We start from the raw sequence: 22,294 nt of genomic DNA, 5'->3' as shown, positions 1-22,294 counted from the left end.
CACCTCATTCCAAGAATTTCCTCGACCTGTTATCTTGTTGAACTCCCTTTCAGGCGCCTTATATTATGTATTGCTTGTCATGTCAAATTCTTGTTTTAATTTGGACTTCATTTCTTATTGTATCCAGTTGAATTAAAATCGGTAATAACTTTATTTTAGGAATATAGTGTGCCAAAGCCAATTGGAATACATTCTTTATTTCGCGAATGAGCGATTTTGGAAATAAATCGCGAAACAGGTCGATTTTTATTTTTAAGTTATAGTTTTGTATCATATACAGGGTGTTTGGTAAAGAATGGGCCATGGCCTAACCTTAGATTCCTGAGGTTAAAATAGGTCGATTTAAGCTAACTTACCTTAGTACGAAAGTTGATAATAACAGAAATACAGGGTGTCAAAGTTAAACTTTTATTTTATTTATTTTTGAATGTCCTGACAGGCATGAGATAACAACACAAAATTTGGTAAGTGGGGGTCTTTTAGGACGGTAAACTTGAATTCCCCATCAAAAATTGTATATTATCCAGAAGGCGCCACATACGCCTTTCAGCGCTCATTTAATACGTTCAATTTTTTTATCTCCCACTCTACATAATTTTGAAATAAAAAAAACTTTTATTACTCTATTATTTTTACTTAAAAAGGGTATACTACATGTATCTCGCTAAACTCAACCGTTTTCGAGATAAACGCATTTTAAATCTACTATGCAAAATTAAATTTTTGAATTTCATTGTAGTTACTAAAAACAATTTGACATATCCTTGTCATACTTACCAGCAAGTGTAAGTACTATACACTAGGGTGGAGCGTAAATTTATTTTTTCGAATTTCATTTTCGCGGGGTGCGGAATTGATGCGTCTTTCATTTTCGAATGAAAAACTTAGATGACTTTTTTCGTATTTTCAGTCTGAAAAGTGCCCCACAGTGATTAAAATTTTGGAATTTTGTAAAAGAAAAATTTTCTAAAAAAAATTCGATAGAGTCAACGATAATTCATTTATTTAAGCTATTAGGACTATAATATGAAAAAAAAAGAAAAATAGTCAATACAAAGTAAAAAAAAAATGTTTACAAATTGAAGAATAACATAAAAACTCATTGTGAATGATAGTATTGCTTAGTATCAAATTTAGGCATAAAAAGGCATGATTTGAGCTTATTGTTAATGAATCCGCCTCTCCTCCGTGACCCACAGACGGCAGCACTTGCTTCTGTAACTAATTTGACACACCTTTTAGAGGATTGTGTGTGACACGGAATTTTTCCGTGATGGCCTATGATGGCCTGAGATATCCTTTCGGTACTTAAATTCTTCGTAAGTGGAGGTTCTGTCTTGGTTTTCCAATCTATCATATCGATGTAATCATCAGCATCCATATTTAAAGTAGGTACTTGGAAAATATGTAAGGCTCCTATGTATGATGTCTCTCTGATCTTCAATATTCTGCGAGTGCAACTTCTCTGACGTACTGTCTGTTGTCGGCTAACATTCCTAGTAGTAGATTCTCTGAATGTCCAAAGAATGCATTTCTCTGTATGACTGGGACAATAACATTCTTCAAGTGGTTTGGCAAATAGCGCGACAGTTTTATCGTATCATATAAATGTTTGGCACCAAAAATACAAATTGGCCTAGTCTTGATCCTGAACCACATAGGAGCATAGACTGTTAAAATAAATGTGCTTAGTATAATTAGGTTTTCTGACGGAGTTTGGCTTGAGACATATAATCTCAATATCCGATTAACCATTGTCAACCATCTAGGGTGAACTAGTTTACCAGGATTTTTTTTTACAAAATTTTCATCACAATGTCCACTATTGATATACTGACATATTTGTAGTATAGTTAATCGGTGCTTAATTCCTGTGTCGATTTGGTAATATCGGGCAACGTACATTTAATTGCATGAAACGGAACAATGGGTAATACTTCACAGTTAGTAGCTGCCTTGCCAATGGGACCTGTGAAACCTTTTGGTCCACTTCTAGTGTCATCTAGATGTTGAAAAAGATGACGCAATGTCAGTTCATTGGCGTGTAGTTGGCATATGAACCATTGGAGTGGAGGTGGAAAGTTTATTTCCAACAAACGAATAACGCCACCTTTAACGACAGTCCCATCACAACCAACAGCCATTATTTGATTTACATCGATAGAGTTCGAGGAAAGAAATGTCAGAATAGAGTTACAAAGTAGTCCTAGCTTTAGAACGAGTTTTCGAACTCTATTTCTGTCTATAACCCGTGATGAATCGTTTTCAGTAATGAGACCAATGTCGTGGAAAGCTGCAGAAATGATTGCTACTCCAGCACGATCTGAAACCCCATAACGATCTAATGTTCTGGCAACAACCGGAAATGTGACATCAGTCATTGTGAGTGAAGAAGTGGAAATAATCGATTGCGATTGAAAGTCCTCAATTTCACCGTTTTTGTTTAATGTATCTGGCTGTTGAACATTCGGTGTATCTTTGAAGTTGTAGATAATCTAGAAGTACTAGGAATGGATTCCACCATGATACTATAAATAACAAGATAATATATTGCACATTCGGAAGTCGTGACGTAACTGGAGACCGGCAAGTTCGTAATGGTTCGTAATCATTCGTAATGTCCGATTAGTTTGAATTGTTCGCGGTTGTAAGCTAAGTGTATTTTGTATTTTATTTTTGACAGTTATTTTGACAGGAATCTCGACAGTAAATTTTTTTCGAATACATTGAAGTTTAATGTTATTTAGCTAATTGAATAATTTCATCACAGAATGCATACAAATCCCATTTAACTTTAACAAGAATTCAGATTCAACTTCCGGTCTCCAGTTACGTAATCATGCGCAAACTCGGACATATTTGCGCAAACGAGAAGATACTATCTCGTTATTTATAGTATCATGGATTCCACCCCTATTTGCAAGACTATCTGTTCTTCACGTTGCTCTTGTTGGTGTAATCTATGTAAATCCATCTCAATTTTTTTCGTCGCTTCACGATCTAAACTATTAATCATTATTTATATATATATATATATATATATATATATATATATATATATATATATATAAAACAAGGTTGAACTATTGGGGTAGCAGCAATCTCAAAGAAAACTCTTTATAATAGTTCCAAGCTTTCGAAAATGTTTATTTTCATCATCAGGGATATATATATATATATATATATATATATATATATATATATATATATATATATATAATTATCATCTAGTCTGTTCGTTGGTCGATTAAGAAATTTCGATCAGGTATTGGAGTCTTTCGGTTTCTAGGACAGTTGCAATCTCTGAACTCCAAACATTTGCAAGTTGCAATATCAAACAATTTCTTGCTATCCTCACCAAATCTAATAGCTTCTCTTTGTAACCGTCTTCGTCCTTCCTGCCTTCATAAGGTTTCAATAATGTTATATACTTATCGTGGAAAACTATAATAAGTCTAGCGAATATTGTTTTACTTACTTATAATTGAAATTGAGTGGGAGAGTGAAGGACGACTCCTGTGGCAGGTTATAACTCTTTGGTTGCAGCCATGATACTATAAATAACGAGATAGTATCTTCCCGTAGCGCAAATACGTCCGAGTTCGCGCATGACTACGTAACTGTAGACCGGAAGTTGAATTTGAATTCTTGTTAAAGTTAAATGGGATTTGTATGCATTATGTGATGAAATTATTCAGTTAGTAAAATAACATTGAACTTCAATGTATTCGAAAAAAAAATTAGTGTCGAGATTCCTGTGAAAATAACTGTCAAAGATAAAATATAAAATATAAAATACACTTAGCTTACAACCGCGAACAATTCAAACTAATCGAACATTACGAACCATTACGAACACGAACTTGCGGGTCTCCAGTGACGTCACGACTTCCGGATGTGCAATATATTATCTTGTTATTTATAGTATCATGGTTGCAGCGTTAGGTCGGGGTTGGCGCGAAATTCAAAATAGATCAATTTAAGTAGCGCCTGGGGCAGTTATTCTGATAAAAATAGAAATAAGTGTTATTGAAGTTTTCGATTCATATCCTAGAAGCGAATTGATACCGCACCCCGCGTAGGTAAAAATGCAAAAAAAAAATTTTCAAATTTCAAAATTTTAATCACGTTGGGACAGATGTTAGAGTCATAATATAAAAAAAGACAATTAACTTTTCCAATCCTTTCCCACAGTAGCGTCGATTCCGCACCCCGCGTTTGTAAAAATTATTATTTCATTTTTCTCCATATAACAGCGCTCCACTCTACTATACACCCTACTAAATTGTATTAAACAAACGTTTCTAGCTACTACCAGAGGCGTACGACGGGGGAAAGTGAATGGTTGACCCTTCCCAAATTCTACGCCACTGGAAGAATTGCTATTTTAGTGCAATTTTTGGATTCTCCAATACTTTATATGTCAATAATATACTCTTCATTTGAAGTTGAAATAAGTATCTCAAAAACTAATGACTTGATCGTTACAAGTGAAGAGTTTATTATTTTCATAGAAAGTATTGGATAATCTAAAAATTATGCTAAAATGGCAGTTTCGTCAGTGGCGTAGAATTTGGGAAGGGTCAACCATTTACTATCCCGTGTCGTACGCCTCTGGTAGTAACCATAAACGATTATTTAACATAATTTAGTAGGGTGTACAATACCTACTCTTTCTACCAAGTATGATAAGGTTATGTCAAATAGTTTTAAAGTATTGTTCTGAAGCTATTTTCTTGTGGCATTTTTTAATCAACTATTTTCAATGGGAAATAAGTTTTAAAGTACCGGGTACAAATAGTTCTTCAAGTTTTAAATAAAGAATGAATTAAAAAAAATAATACTTTAAAACTATTTGACATATCCGTGTCATACTTGGCAGAAAGTGTACATACTGTACACCCTACTTAGTTATGCTAAATAATCTTTTCCGGCTACCACCAGAGGCGTACGACAGGGGAAAGTGAATGGTTGACCCTTCCCTTTCCCCCCGGCGTACGCCTCTGGTAGTAGTCAGAAACGTTTGCTTAACACAATTTAGAAGGGTGTACAGTACTTACAATTTCTGCCAAGTATGACAAGGATATGTCAAATGGTTTTTAGTAACTACAATGAAATGCAAAAAATTGAATTGTGCATCGTAGATTTAAAATGCGTTTATCTCGAAAACGGTTGAGTTTAGGTATATGAAAGACGTATACCTTTTTTAAGTAAAACTAATAGGAGAATAAAAATTTTAATGTCAAAATTATGCAGTGTGAGGGATAAAAAAAATTGAACGTAATGAATGAGTGCTGAAAGGCGTATGTGGCGTCCTCTGGGCAATACATAATTTTTGGTAGGGAATTTAGTTTTCTCGACCCAAAAACCCCCACATACCAAATTTCATGTTGTTATCTCATACCTGTCAGGAAATATTCAATAATAAATAAAAAAAAAGATTAACTTTGACACCCTGTATCTCGGTTATTATAAACTTTGTACTAAGGTAAGTTAGCTTAAATCGGCCTATTTTAACCTCAGGAACCTGAGGTTAAGCTATGGCCCATTCTTTACCAAACACCCTGTATATGCCAAAAAATCATAATTTAAAAATAAAAATCGACCTGTTTTTGAATTTATTTCCAAAATCACTCATTCACGATGTAATGAATTTATTCCATAGTAACTTGACTGAAACGAAAAGTGCGATACGGTTGCCCACTCAGCTAGTTCGACATCAAAATTTTTAATTTCAAACGCATTCAGTAGGAAATGCAAAAGATCTGCTGCTTTGAAGTGAAGGCTACAAACGAAATAGAGCTGGCAAATTCTTTTTTATAAAGCAGTTCTGTTTAATTTTTTTAAAATCATCGTAAAGTACCAACATCATCAGTGGTACTACAACTCTGATTTAGCGTCAACCTTTTTGTTCTATCAGTCTTGACCTATATTTATTCCTATTCCTCTTATTTTTACATCCACGTTATCTGCTATCTTTTATAAGAACTCAAAATTGTATCGCCTACTCAGACGCTGTTTTCACAGCTTGCACTAACTATTCTTAGATCTTTCATTCGTAGGTGAGCAGATCATTACCTGTTTTAGAAATTGTCTGTTTCCAATCCATATGCCAGCACTGGTAGAATGTGAATAATTTTTCGTGAGCCGCAATAAACATTTATTTAAAAAGTGTAAAAAGGTATTAAATTTTTCTCTCAGTGTTTGGATTTCACGAATTTTAAAGTGAAATAAAATGGTTCACATCGTTGTTTCAAATATGCAAATAATTCTACAAGCAGCCTTTACTATTGCAGGATACTGCGATCCTTCATCATCTTTCCATCCTTTTCTGGGACGGCCTACTGGTCTTCTACCGTCTGTTCTATAAAAAAACACTGTCATCAACACTCTGTTGCCATCTGATCTTACCACATGACCTGTCCATGTTATGCGGTTAGCTTTTATATGTATTGTATGATGATGTTTTCAGTACCATACAGTCACCAATTCAGCTTTGCGACACATTCTCCACTCTCCTGTCAATTCATCTCTTTGAGGGCCAAATATCATTCTGAGAACTTTCCTTTCCTGCTGGTGAAAATCAGCACCATATTTATTTCCCGCTCATGTAGAGTCCATGTTTCAGTTCCATTTGTAATAATTGGGCGAATAATTGGCATGCACAATCTTAATGTAGATTTGTCTTTTCACCAGCTTAGATCTTAATAATGATGATAGGGATTATAATGTTCTATTCCACGCAGCCATCTGTGATTACCACCACTAGATTCTTAAACTCTTTTACTACTTCGAAGTTGTAGTCATTAATAGTTATGGTCTGCTTAACTCTTGGTCTTGTATAAGCCAAATTGAATAGCAACGGTGACACGGGGACTCCTTGTCTAAGTCCTGATGTTACACTTAGATCGGTTTCACCAACAACAAATAAATCATCGAATAAAATTTACATTATTAGTGTATTATTTACATTAGTGTATTAGACGTTTTTATATTTTTATTTTGTTTCAATATAATTTTGATAATTTTAAGTTAAACTGACGAATTTACTGTCTTATAGATATTTACAGTGAAACTTACCAATTAATCCGAAGAGTAAATATTTATTTGATAAATCAATAAAATAAGTCTTACTTGACGTTAGTAAAATTGAGAAATGTCAGTTTATTGGTCGAATAACTTTAATCATAGAATAAACTACTATTTGTCGTTGGTGAAACCGGCCATTGTCTTTTATATTTGTTGACAGTAATTTAAGACATTTTGAAACACCAAAATTAAAAGAAATGCAGGTACATTTATTGAGAGCCACAAATAATCCTTCAAGAGTCACGTGTGGCTCGCGAGCCACAGTTTGGCCACACCTGTATGTTAGTTTATTTTTTGGCTTAAGTGTTTGTTTTTTTAGATCGTTCCTTAATCGAAAGTAACGCCTGCCCGTTTGTAGTATCTTTCAATGTCTAATTATCACTGCATGCATTGTCCTAAAAAACTAGGTTTTTGATCAGTGTTTCTATATTTGGTTGTGGTATTCGTATTTGGCATCATTCTTCTTCACGTGCCGTAGAAGAATTGTCCGATGTTGCCGATTATTGGTGCAAAGGTGTCTCGATCTTCTGTCAAATGGAATAATATTATCCTGTCTTTGATATTCAAGTCCATTCACAAAATGTTTTTTAGCCAAGAAACCTGTTTTCTTCCTACAACTCTCCGACCTTCTATTTTGCCTTTAAGAATTAGTTGTAATGTTCTATATCGAATTCTCCTCGATATATTTATGTTTCAGATATATGTCCGGTGTTTAACAGTGTTTAATAATTTTCTATATTTGTATACTTCCTCATTAGCTTTCCTTGCTGTCTTCAACATCCGTCTATATGAATCCACATTTCTAATTCTTCAATTCCTCTGTTATTTGTCATTCACCACTTGTTTCAGCCTTTGATAATGATGTGGTAGATTTAGTTAAGTATCTTGTTCTTGAGAGGCTTAATTCCATTCGTATAGATACTGATCATACTTAAATACTGTGTACAGTTACTCTAAAAAATTTATTTTTGATCAGTAATGCTAGGATATGTTTACCATTACGTATTATTATACATAGTGTGACCAACTTCAATTCAGTTGAATCCGGGACAAGGCTGAAAAAAATACCTGAAATCCGGGACTTTTCAAAGAAAATCGTGCAATTTTTTTTTCAGAAGACGATAATTGTAATACAGAAACGAAAAAAAGTCCGCCCTTTTAGTTTTCGTAGAACTATAATACCACGATATAAAATGCATGCATTTTGGATGTGGTATTAGTATGTATTACACTCTAGAAATTGTCCACTTTTTTTCGTCCCACCATTTCAATTTGATGTGAATTCTTAGAAGAATAACGTATTCAAAATTTCAAAATAGAATTTTACCAAAACGTTGAAAATTCGGATGGCCCGGAAGCCTTTTCCGGGATGCCGGGACACGACTTCGTAATTCGGGCCATGTCGCGGATTTTTCGGGCTAGTTGGTCACACTAATTATACAGCTTAAAATTTTCATTTCTGCTTTAAAAACATTTTAAATATTTATTCCATGAAACATCTAAGAATAGGCTCATTGCTATAATGTGTATCATGTGTTAGTGTCAAGTGTTCTCAATGACAGAATCATCACAACTAATCTCTCGGATGGATGTATGCATTAATTATTTACATAAACCACGCAAGGATTTTTTTATTGAAAAAAGATCGCCTTTTGGGTTTGCTTGGAACAAGTAATAAAAACTTTAAAATGTAAAATATGATACAATCAGTCACTGATAAGGGAAATAACTTGTAGGGATTTATCATAAGTATTTGAGAGTATTTAGTTTTAATAAAGACATTCTTTAAATTTCTTCTTTTGAACATTACAGGCCGCGATTTTAGTAGCTTAGTGGTGTTACAATGATTTTCAATTGTTGAAATATATTCTTTTCTGATGCCAGATTAAACCGTTATGACGCCACTTCATACTAAGTTGTGCATATAAATATATAAATTAGCTCTTCAGGCCTAGTTAGCTCACGTCTTGGTGGATTATTTTTTCCAACCTTTATGTCTGGTTGCACCAACAGATCTTAAGCTCCAGCTTAGAGCCCAGCTCAGCTTATAGCTAGGGCTGCCTGCAGTCTAACTTACGTTGAACTATAATTTTCGATTCTTATCTTATTATAAATTATATATATTATTATATAAAATAAAATTATGTTGAATAATCTAGTACAAATATAAATAAGCAAAATTATTGGCTAATACTCGTAAAGTGGATGTGAATTTAAATGGAAATATATAAAATGATAAAGGGTCATCATTCCATACATTTCTGGGCAACTATATACACCGGTGTTTCGGCCTAATTGGACCTCATCAGTATAGTGTAGCAAGTTAAAAAAGTTGTATGTTAACTTGTAAAAGGATCGCTACAGGAGCAATGTTACCATTTTTGGTCATATTGTTAGAAGACCCGCATATCGCAAGGCTACAACTAACACTGCCAAGGAGGTAAGGCTACCTGAGAAAATGAAAAGCCATAACATTATTAAATAAAATGATGTTGAATAATCGAGTACAAATATAAATAAGCAAAATTATTGGCTAATACTCGTAAAGTGAATGTGAATTTAAATGGAAATATTATATAAAATGATGAACGGTATCATTCCATACAAGTTACCATACAACTTTTTTTAACTTGCTACACTATACTGATGAGATGAGGTCCAATTAGGCCGAAACACGTGTAGGTCTGGATCCCGCGTATGAAAAAAAAGTTGATTAATAGCAAGCTGAAAATTTGTTAATAGCTTACGGGTGCCTAGTCGGACAAACTTTGATATATGGGAACACTGGAACAGGGGAAGTTTTAATTGTGGAACAGGTTAAAAATTTGGAACGGTCAGACCACGAAAACGGCACATGTATTTTGTCCGACAGAACAGACTTAAACTCTCCGAACAGAGATTAAACTCTCATGCAAAAATCAGACTGCTATTCATCACCAAATGGGCATTTTAATGAGTGGAACATGTAGAATATGTCAAATGATAGGAATTATGACAGGTGATAAATAGCAGTCTGATTTTTGCATGAGAGTTTAATCTCTGTTGGGAGAGTTTAAGTCTATTCTGTCGGACAAAATAAACGTGTCGTTTTCGTGGTCTGGCCGTTCCAAATTTTTAACCTGTTCCACAATTAAAATTGCCCCTGTTCCAGTGTTCCCATATATCAAAGTTTATCCGACTAGACACCCTTAAGCTATTAACAAATTTTCAGCTTGCTATTAATCAACTTTTTTTTCATACGCGGGATCCAGACCTAGTGTATATAGTTGCCCAGAAATGTATGGAATGATGACCCTTCAGCATTTTATATATTTCGATTTAAATTCACATTCACTTTACGAGTACATATTAGCCAATAATTTTGCTTATTTATATTCATATTTGTACTCGATTATTCAACATCATTTTATTTAGGGCAGGTTGTTCGAACGCTAATCAAAAATGATCATTATCAAATATTTAATTACTGTCACCAACTGTCAATGTCAACTTTGTTTGGGTTGCTGAAAACATAATTATGGATTACAATTATGAAATTATTTAATCAATTATGTTAATAATTGTTATGTTAATTGATTAACTAATCTCATAATTATATCAATTATGTTTTCAGCAACCCAATCAAAGTTGACATTGACAGTTGGTGACAGTAATTAAATATTTGATAGTGATCATTGTTGATTAGCGTTCGAACAACCGGCCCTTAATAATGTTATGGCTTTTCATTTTCTCAGGTAGCCTTACCTCCTTCTCAGTGTTAGTTGTAGCCTTGCGATATGCGAGTCTTCTAACAATATGACCCAAAATGGTAACATTGCTCCTGTAGTGATCCTTTTACAAGTTAACAATATAGTCCAAATAATGAAGCTTAAAATAGGACGAAACCTCGCAATTTTTACAGAATGGATCGATTTGTTTAAAAATTTGAGAATAAGTAGTGGATAGTCCAAGGATCAAAATCTACGTCATGCCGAAAGGCGCTTTTACCATGGGGGTGGTTGCCACCCCATCTCGGGGTGGAAATTTTTTATTATATTTTAATCGCAAAAGTTGGTAAAAACGTTCATTCTAAGCAAAAAACGTTCCATACATTTTTTTGGTAAAATTGATGGTTTTCGATTTTTTCGCTATCGAAAGTGTTAGTTTTATATCGAAAAAATCAAAGTTTTTAATAAGTTTTCTGCTCAAAAAGTTTTCGTTTTATCAAAACAACTTTACCTAACAAAAATGTACTTTTTGAAAAAATAAACAAAACCATTTTTTAAAATTTTCTTTAAGACTAATAGTAATCGAGCTATACTTTATTATATGTGGGCTCTTCTTCGTCAAATGCTAAATATTGTAGTTTCAAAGTCAATAGACGGGAAAACTATGCATTTTTCGAGGACAACTTGTTCAAACTAATTTAAAGTACTTAAAAATATCTATCTCCAGAAATAAAAAAAGTCTCTAGCTCAAAAATTAAGTGACTTATGATGAAAAGAATGTCAGTCCCCATTTTTTTCAGCGAATTTTCGCAAGCAACCTCCCAATCACCACCCTAACAAAAATTAGTCATTAACCTTATTTGGTCTTTTTATTTATGTATTATTAATAGGTTCTAGAAGTTTGACCGGCTTAGCATGATTAGTTTAAAAAAAAATGGAGTTAAAAGCGAATAACGAATTTTTGTAGTTTGGAAAAAAATGGCATTTTCTTCAGAATAGCAAGATTAGCATCAGAGATACGAAAAAATGTTTAAATATATAATTGTAGCTTATTTAATTCCCAAGAACCTGGTTTGCAAAAATTTTTTGTACGGCAACAATTAAGTGAGCTATTGACAATTTAAAAACCCTTTAAAAGTCACCTCTTTTTGCGACTGAGGATTTTAAAAAGATTTAATATTAATAGACTTATAGATCTTGCAAAAATTTACAAAATTATTTTTTACCAAACTTTCTAAGATAAAAAATAAAAAGTTACGGTTAAAAAATCAAGATATTTTTTTGAAAAAAAAAAGGAGAAATCCAATTGGAAGCATAATAATGTAAGTTGGCGGTGTTTTTTAGTCATTGGCCTTATTCAGTCTTATTTATTTATGTATTATTAATAGATTCTAGAAGTTTGACTGGCTTAGAATGATTAATCTAAAAAAAAACTGGAGGTAAAAGCGAATAACGAATTGTAGTTTGGTAAAAATGCCATTTTCTTCAGAATAGAAAGATTAGCATGAGAGATACGAAAAAATGGTTCAATATAAAATTGTAGGTTATTTAATTCCCAAGAAATTGGTTTGAAAAAAATTTTTCTACGGCAAAAATTGAGTGAACGGTAAATGAGTAGGTATATTGAAAAACATTGATTTTTTCTATACAAAACTAACACTTTCGATAGCGAATAAATCGAAAACTATTAATTTTATCAAAAAAATGTATAGAACATTTTTTGCTTAGAATGAATGTTTTATCAACTTTTGCGGTCAAAATATAATAAAAAATTTCCACCCCCGAGATGGGGTAGCAACCACCCCCATGGTAAAAGCGCCTTTCGGAATCATATAGATTTTGATCCTTGGACTATCCACTACTTATTCTCAAATTTTCAAACAAATCGATCCATTCTGTAAAAATTGCGAGGTGAAAAGCTTCGGTTCCTGGCCTAACGACAACTTTTTTAACTTGCTCCACTATACTGTTGAGGTCCAATTAGGCCGAAATACGTGTATATAGATGCCCAGAAATGTATGGAATGATGACCCTTCATCATTTTATATATTTCCATTTAAATTCACATTCACTTTACGAGTATTAGCCAATAATTTTGCTTATTTATATTATTATATTATACATATTATATTATAATTATATTATATATATTATATTACAATTATATTATATTAATACTTATCTTATTTTCTTCTTAAGCTTAACATCTGTTGGTAGAACCAGGTACTAGTGTTTCTTGCTTTATTTTTCCACTTAATTTTTCCACTTAAAACAGGTTTAATTCTACCTTTTTTGTTTTTTTCTCCGATTGCTCCATTTGATATTATTTTAGGTCTCCGGCACATTTTGGATGTGACCATATCTGCCTTTATTACTCATAAAATAGTTCTGAAACCATAGTGAAAGTAGAATAGAAGAACTGTGTGTATAGGATGTTATTCCACAGAATTCGCCAGCTCTCTGAGGCAATAGTTAGGCAACACTTTTCCCTTTGTACCATGTATCTTTCTGGTTTTTCTCATACAATTAAGTTCTCGGTTTTTTCTAAGGCCGCATTTGGTGTACTCCTCTTCTAGTTTGCTAAGCATATAGACTATGTCTTATATAGACTATATCTTATCTTGTGAGCGGCCGTAACGTAACGGCATAATCGCTGGCTTCATACGCCAGTGCACGTGGGTTCGAGCCCTGCCAAAGACACAATTTTTCATTTCTAAAAATGATACGAACCGTCTCACCGTGCCTCGGAGAGCACGTTAAGCCGTCGGTCCCCGTGGGCTAGTGTACATCGACACTAGTTACTTGAAACAGGGTTAAAGATTTAAATGGCGCCGGAACAATCCGAAAGGATCTCCCCGGCAAAAATGCCGTAAGATATTATTATTATTATTATTATGACTTATCTTATTTTTCAACTAGAATGGCTTGGACATCAACGAAGTGTATAGTGTATAATCTCTCGTCTTCGATTGGAATCAATACTTTCTTCTCCACAGTGAGAGGGCCTGATATATTTTCTTGAAGAGTGTAGGTGCTATTCAGCAGTCTTACTTTAGAGAAAACATCTGTCTCCTTTTTTGTAGATGTTGTTAATAATGTGGTTTTGTCTACTTCGGTAGTAAGTCATGTTCTTTTAGAATAAGGTGTACACATTTTTTAGAGTTCTTATTGCATCTTCGACTTCTTGTACTGTTATTTCATCGTCAGCATCGTATTCCATTTCATAATATGTTGTTGTGACGGTATCATGAATTTGTGGTCTTGTTTCAGTCAGAAGTTATGAGTTATGTTTGATCCAAGGTCTCTTCTATAAATACAAACTTTACTCGTTTCTTTGTCTTTATTCTCAGCAGTGGCGGCTCGTGATTTTTATAATAGGGGAGGCTTTAATTATAATATATCTATCCAAAAATATAATTTAAGTCCCTATTTGTTTTTGACCATTTTTTATCTGTGTGTCGCATAAGATGAAGACAGCCCTATATTTCGGCTATCAAAATACATACAGATTTGCAGTTTTGCACTATCATACAGGTTGAAGGTTCACATTTGTTAAGATACTCAACTAAAATGATTTTGATAAACGCGAATCCACAAACAAGGTAAATTTCTGATATTTTGCTTCGCGTTAGAGATATCGAAAAACGTTATTTGAACAGTTTGTTCCAAATATTATTCTAACTCCATATACCAAATTTCATGACAAAATTCTCACTTCGTTATTTGTAGTCAGGACCCTGTCCTGGTGGTCCCGAGAACGTCCGCGCAGCGCGGCAGCGTTTAAGGAGACCGGCGGCAGCGTTTAAGGAGACCCGGTCTACTTAAACGCTGCATTATCGCTTAAGCACACGCTGCCCGGAGATTTAGCAAGTGAGGCTGGCCAGCCGGCAGCTTCCTTCTCGGGACCACCAATTTTAGGGTCCTGACTACAAATAACGAAAAAACTAAAAGTGAGAATTTTGTCATGAAATTTGGTAGGTGGTGTCAGATTAATATTTGGAAGAACTTGTTCAAATAACTTTTTTTCGATAACTTTAACGCGAAGCAAAATAGCAAAGTAAACAAAACAGTGTAGCGTGTGTAAAAAAATTTATGGGGAGGCTAAGCCTCCCTTGCCTCCTCTGAACAGCCGCCACTGTTTTTACTGTTTTCTGAGAAGTGGGATGAATCATATGAAAGTGACTTTGTTTTTAGTGTTGACATTAGTAACAAAATAAATCGATCTACTATTAGTTATTTCCCCCTTCATATTTAGTGTCCATGTATATTCGTGTTTCCACACATACCATATAATATGTAAATATAAGTTTTTCTCATTTCAGTCATTTCAAAGCTTTTGTGTTAATTAACCTTCTATTATTTTAAACAATTTTTCATCGGCCACCCAATCAATTTTGTTTTTCTTTTAATTTTTTCCAGCGGCTTGAAACTAAAAACCCAAGTTTTTCCTGGCGGTACCGACAGTCGGTACGTTAGGAACGCGGGAATCCCAGCGATAGGATTTTCGCCGATCTCCAACACGCCCGTATTGTTGCACGACAACGATGAGTATTTAAATACTGACGTATTCTTGAGAGGAATCGAGGCATACGTTAAAATTGTTCCTAAAATTGCCAATATAGCAGACAAAACTGGATAAAAACCAAAAGACCCGTCGTTTTATAATGAACATTTTATAACGTAACATGAAAGTAACACATAGGTATTTTATAAAGTTTTTGAACGGCTTGACTATGTACATTTTCATTTTTTTATTTAATGACTTACAAAATATTAAAAACAATAACTTACAAATGAGAAAAGACAAAAATTACCTTTTTTGGGTCGGAATGCAGAATCCTTGGTAACAATCTATTGTCTGAGTTTTTTACAATTTATAAAGCAAACAGACCGATAAATAGCAGACATGGGAGAATCTACAATTTGCATTCATCACCTATCCGCTTATTTAGGTAAATAATTCTGTATCCTTAGTAGGTACTCAAATATGAGTAAAATAAAATAAGGAAAGACAGCTTTAGATTTAATTTGATTCAGGGGCCACCACCTTCGGTTGACATAATATGGTTCTTCTTTTTAGAGTCATCAGAACCGCCTCACCACAGGCGATGATGGTCATCTGATGGTGGTGGCCCCTGAGTCCATTTAAATCTAAAGCTGTCTTTCCTTAATAACTTACAGTTAAACTAAAAATTGTCAAGAAGAGTAAAAGTTGTCACTTTTTGAAGTTATAATTCTTTAGGCACGAGGGTGAATTTTTACATTCCCTGGCGCATGCGCACACCGACAGTATATTCAACTATTTTTAATGGGAATAAGCCACAATTTTACCAAAAAAATGATTTTATTAACATTTCGAAGCCCAAATCGGGTTTCGTTGTCAAAATACAAAATACTACTAAAATAAACAAAAATGTTGTTGCTAAGTAACAAAATTCTCTAATAATTTATTTAATCTGACTCATTTATATTGGCAATTCAGACGTATATTATATATTTTAAAGTAGAAGACTTTAAAATGATATCGCCAATATTTATGAGTTGCGTTCCTGGGACGACTTTACTAAAAGATAGTTCATTCGATTACATGAAATCAATCCCAACTCAAGAATATCCGTCACAAAAAAAATCATAGCATGTGATCTGTCTTTAAAAAGACAACCAAATGCAACGATGACGGTAATATTCTCGCGTTAGAGATTCCCTAGTAAATCACGAGGGAAACCAGGAAAAGAAACCTCGTGATACTATCCCGACATCGTAAGTATTTAGTCTTACATTTAATTTACCTTCAAATAACGAATACCAAATTCTGACTTTAATATGTTTAAATTATCAATAATATTAATAATACATAGATATTATTTTCTTGTAAAAATGTGCTTCATTTTTGGTTATTTCACGTTAAAGTATTCCATTTGGAATTTATATGAACCTATTTTTCATTAGCTACAACTCTGCTTCTGCTAGGTATAGAGACGTGATATATGCCCCATTTTTTAAAATTTTCTACAGGCTATATTTTTGCTAAGAATGTTTTTTCGACAAAATACTTACTATTTGAGTTATTTGCGAAAAACCGTCTAAAAACGTGGGTATTTTGTTGAAAAATGAACATATTCACTGGCAAATAACTCGAAAAGTATTGACTTAGTGAAAAAACTCTGTAGAACAAAAGTTACTTAAAATTAGTCAGTTTATCCATTTCCGGACTTACTTTGGACGAATATTTTTTCACCCCCAAGAGGAGGTGAAAACCACCCCCAGGGAAAAGCACATATCGGCACAACTTGTTAGCTATGTGTATGCCAAATTTCATGTCAATCCAAGCGGTTCTTTAAAATTTTGAGGTTTTACAATATTTTACCGTTAAAGAACATACTAAAAGTGAAATGGTTTCGTGTGACTATTCAAATTAATTTTGGAAATGTACTTCGATGCCATCGTCGCATTCGTTTAAATCGTCTTTATGTCATCAAAGCTTACTCTGTCGTCACACTTTAAACAGCATTTTTAGTTTTTGATACACGAGAAAGTCACAGTTTACTCTTTCGGAATTGTATGGAGACTGACGGAGTTCCGATAGTAACATGTTATTAAAATCACTTTATCAATTTTTATCTTTTCTCGGTTATCAGTTTTTATTACATAGTATATAAATTATTATTATCACTGAATACATAGTTAGTTAAAAATAACCCTATTAATTTAATTAATTAATGATTTAAGCAATTAAGAAGTAACAATTTTCCAAGAATATTCATAACAATAAAAATGTATACCATTTTTATTCAGTTGCAATGCGAACCCAAAACTGTCTTAATTTTCACTTAGACCAGAGAGCGCAAACCAGCATTCTAATCGACGATTTCGCCTATTATTAGAGGCTCATCAGAGAATGCATAGATTGCTATCTCTGACCCAAGTTAAAATCATCTAGTAATCTAGTCTCTTATTCCCCGCATTGCAACTAACGTGATGGTAGTGGTACTCTGGGCTAATTAGCAAAATTCATGGAAAAGTTATTTACCAGCAATTTTATTGCTGGAATCGAATTATAAGATCCTATATATTAATAATATAGGTATGCAAAGTCCGCAGATAGTGTGCTACTTTTTTTATAAACAAAATGGCGCCGACAAATCGTATTTTTTTCAATTATTGCTCTATAACTCCGAAGATTTTAACTTTACAACTAAAACACCTTAATAAAAATTCACCGCAATTAAATTCTGCATAGAGATATGTTTTTCACGATTTGCTCCGACGAAAATTTTCCTCGGAAAATGCGGGTTTTCCTAACAAAAACTCTAATTTTCAAATAAAGTTTTAGGTAAGTAATTATTAATCAATAATTAAACAACTTAGTGACATCAAAGCTTTCTGGGTATAGATTGTAATTCCAGAAGCCGGTGAAAATTAAACGAATATTTTAGCAACAATTCAATTGTTAATTAACAAATTACGATCGCAATAATAACCAAAATAATCATGATACATTGATCAAACTTATAAAGATTATAAAGATGAGATGCTTATTTAATATTTTATCGACAAAATATAAATTTTTCTTTTTTTTGCATAATCTGTAAATTTTGAAAAAAAAAATAGTTATAATACGCTGGTCTAATTAGTAAAGTACAAAGAAAGGTTATTTACCAGCAATTTTATTGCTGGAATCGAATTATAAGATCCTATATATTATTAATATAGGTATGCAAAGTCCGCATATAGTGTGCTACTTTTTTTTATAAACAAAATGGCGCCGACAAATCGTATTTTTTTCAATTATTGCTCTATAACTCCGAAGATTTTAACTTTACACCAAAAACACTCAAATAAAAATTCACCCCAATTTAATTCTGCATAGAGGCATGTTTTTCCAGATTTGCTCCGACGAAAGTTTTCCTCGGAAAATGTGGGTTTTCCCAACAAAATCTCGAATTTTCAAATAAATTTTTTGGGCCAGTAATTATTTATCAATAATTATATAGCTTGGTGAAATAAAAGCTTTCTTGTTATAGATTATAAATTCAGAAGCCGGTAAAAATGAAACGAACATTTTAGCAACAATTCAATTGTTAATTAACAATTTACAGTCGCAATAACAACCAAAATAATCATGAGACATTGATCAAACTTAGAAACATTATAAAGGTGTGATGCCTATTTAATATTTTGTCGACAAAATATAAATTTTTCATTTTTTTGCATAATCTTTAAATGTTTAAAAAAATTGTTATAAACAAATTAACATTTCTCAGAAATTGTTTATTATATTCTAATTTAAAAAAATACTTAAAATGCGTATTTCATAGGTCTTGAAAATGAATGCTTTAAAAAAATTTTCCAACCATTTGCAAAAAAGTTATGAAGCAGCAAAGTAAATATACGAAAACTCCGTTGTTTATAATTTGTTTTAATTGTTTCAAAGCTTAAAAGTGAGTCTATGGTACAACCTAATTACTCACAAAGAATGTCAAAAATTAGTGCAATTTGTTATATTTTAATCAAAGATTAAAAATACTTTTTTTTGTAATTTTTAGCGCAAACGTAGGCCTGATACAGAGTCGGAGCTAAAATGTTCACTCGAAGCGACTGACACGCAGCATGCATTATTTATTAAAAGTGTACATCACGCGGCTGGTCGTCGCTCAGAGTGAAAATTTTAGCTACAGTACTGTGTTACTCTACTTTCGCGCGTGTAAATTACAAAAAAATATATTTATAATCTTTAATTAATATATAACCATTAAACTGAGATCGATATTTTTTTTGTAAATAATTAGCTTGTACTTTAAACTCACTTCTACGCTTTGAAAGAATTAAAAAAATATATAAACACAGTAGTAATCGTATGTTTACTTATTGTTCATAACTTTTTTACAAATGGTTGCAAAAAAGTTTTAAAGCATTCATTTTAAAGATATTTAAAATGCACATTTTAGCTATTTTTTAAAATTATAATATAATAAAAACTTTCTGAGAAACGGTAATTTGTTTATAACTATTTTTTTTAAAACATTTAAAGATTATGCAAAAAAATAAAAAATTCATATTTTGCCGACAAAATATTAAATAGACATCTCATCTTTATAAGATTTCAAAGCTTGATCAGTGTATCATAATTATTTTGGTTATTATTGCGACCGTAAATTATTAATTAACAATTGAATTGTTGCTAAAATATTCGTTTAATTTTCATCAGCTTCTGTAACTATAATCTAAACCAAAAAGGCTTTTAAGTCACCAAATTATTTAATTATTGGTAGATAATTACTTATCTAAAACTTTATTTGAAAATTAAAGATTTGTTGGGAAAACCCGCATTTTCCGAGGAAAATTTTCGTCGTAGCAGATCGGGAAAAACGCGTCTCTATGCAGAATTTAATCACGGTGAATTTTTATTTGGGTATTTTTGTTGTAAAGTTAAAATCTTCGGAGTTATAGAGCAATAATTGAAAAAAACACGATTTTCGTGCGCCATTTTGTTTATAAAAAAAGTAGCACACTATCTGAGGACTTTGCATATTATTAATATATACAATCATAAGATTCGATTCCAGCAATAAAATTGCTGGTAAATAACTTTTCCCAAAAATGGCCTATTCTCCGGTAATCAGCCCAGACTATAGGTGCAATGCGGGGACTAATAGACTCGATGATTTTAACTTGGGTCAGAGATAGCAACCTATGCATTCTCTGATGAGCCTCTAATAAGAGGCGAAATCGTCGATTAGAGTGCTGGTTTGCGCTCTCTGGTCTAAGTGAAAATTAAGACAGTTTTCTATTAGTATTACTCCTATTGAGTAACTAGGTCCATTTTCTGTTGAAATTTACCACGCTGAACAGACGTGACGTTACAAAATGCGACGAACGCAAAAAAGGCAATATACAGATTTTTAGAAACATACTATATTTTAATTAATAAAGATAAAGGTGTGATGTAACATCTTGTTACAGTTCATGTATTTGTCTAAGTTATTGTTTCTTAAATATTTGTATTTTATTCGTATTAGGTAGTAAAAAGCCAGTTTATTCTTAGTTGCTTGTTACGTCATGAAGTGTTTATTGTAATACATTTTAGAGTTAAATAAAAAGATAATATATATTTTTTGGAATTGTAAAATTTTATTGACTGTTTCGTTTTGAGAGATTTATTTGTGGTTGAGAAATAAATATTATATTATAAAATATACGTTCATTAAAATCCTTAAAATAACTAAACCTTGTTTAGAACATCAGGTTAAACTTTATTTTAAGCTAAAAATATAAATTACTATGCATATTTCTTATTACGAATAATCTATATATTTATATGAAATATGGTTGTTTATTTAAATTATTCAAAATTTAAAGTTTTTCTGATGGAAAAAAATTGGAGAAGATGAATAAAGTATAAAAATCCGTACAGGAATTTCGAATGCCAAGAAAGTGATAGGCGTCAAACAAAACAACAAACTTCCCAAAGATTCCTAAATATTGGAAAAGTAACAAAACTATATTGAAAATAAAGACAATCTAAGAGGTTCTAATAACTCGCGAACAGTGGAACGTGTGTAGCAATAATATTCAAGAAGCAGCATGCAACATCCTAGGATCACAAATACCTTCACAACGTAATGGCTGCTTCGATGCTAATAAAAATAACAATGCATATAAATTTTTGCATAAAAAAAACCGACAAAAAGAACAGACTTGTAATTAATAAAATTCTATAAAATACTAAATAATAAAAAACAAGGAGAGACAAATAGTCAGCAAATAGGAAGAAGTATTAAATAGATGTGTTGATGAATGCTTAAAAAACTGCTCTCCGCGTAAGGAGAAGGCAAAACAGCGTTACATTAATGAGCTAGAAACAATACACCATTTTAACACGTTGACGGACAGAATAGACGTCTAATTTCCATTGATGTAATGTGACACAACGTCTAGGCCCGGCGCAAATTGAACCTAAGCCAGACACAACCTGCGCCGGTGGGACGGGTGACCCGTGCATTTATTTTTCTAGCGTGCCGCATATTGAACACAACGTAACCCAACCGTTGGCTATCGACCTGGCGAATAGAGACAGGCAAAATCAGTGCGGACATGTAACGGTTACTTTTGATACCGGTTCTCAGTGGTACTGAGTACAAATACTGATTACAAAATACTGATGTATTTTGGAAATTGGTATTTCCGTACTTGTAACTAGTAACGTTTTAAAAATATCTTACACGTCCCTAGTAGTCGTAGCGGTATGACTTTCGAAAACATCGAATTTGTTCATAAGCGGAAGCATAAAAATGTAATATGTAATAAACAAAAATGTAATATGCCGACAAGTTGAATTTGAGGGTAATACGATATTTTTATCGATCACGGTTTTAAGTAACATGAAATTTTTCTAATAATGTGTTTTTGTAAAGGCATAACTTTGATTATTAATTTCGTATCGCCGCTTATTTAGTCTACCAAAAGTTATCAGAGTTTAATGACAAAGACAACGCAGT

General features: G+C 32.6%; 1 protein-coding gene across 4 annotated transcripts in view; it reads left to right on the top strand.

The window, feature by feature from the left end:
* LOC114336237 (aminoacylase-1) overlaps positions 1–22,294 on the top strand; it is a 128,674-nt gene that overhangs the window by 73,196 nt on the left and 33,184 nt on the right. Inside the window, exon 7 of one of the 4 annotated variants that reach the window (XM_028286563.2) lies at positions 15,216–20,990. The exons of the other annotated variants lie outside the window; for them this stretch is intronic. Within the exon in view, the coding sequence (XP_028142364.1) occupies positions 15,216–15,435 (220 nt within the window). The 3' untranslated portion in view covers positions 15,436–20,990. Of the gene's footprint in view, positions 1–15,215; positions 20,991–22,294 lie in introns of those variants that run through there. 4 annotated transcript variants of the gene reach the window in all.

This window comes from Diabrotica virgifera, chromosome 2, assembly GCF_917563875.1.
Source record: "Diabrotica virgifera virgifera chromosome 2, PGI_DIABVI_V3a".
Lineage (NCBI taxonomy): Eukaryota > Metazoa > Arthropoda > Insecta > Coleoptera > Chrysomelidae > Diabrotica > Diabrotica virgifera.
The sequence above is the reverse complement of the archived record's forward strand: the minus strand, read 5'-3'. Positions and strand labels throughout refer to the sequence as shown.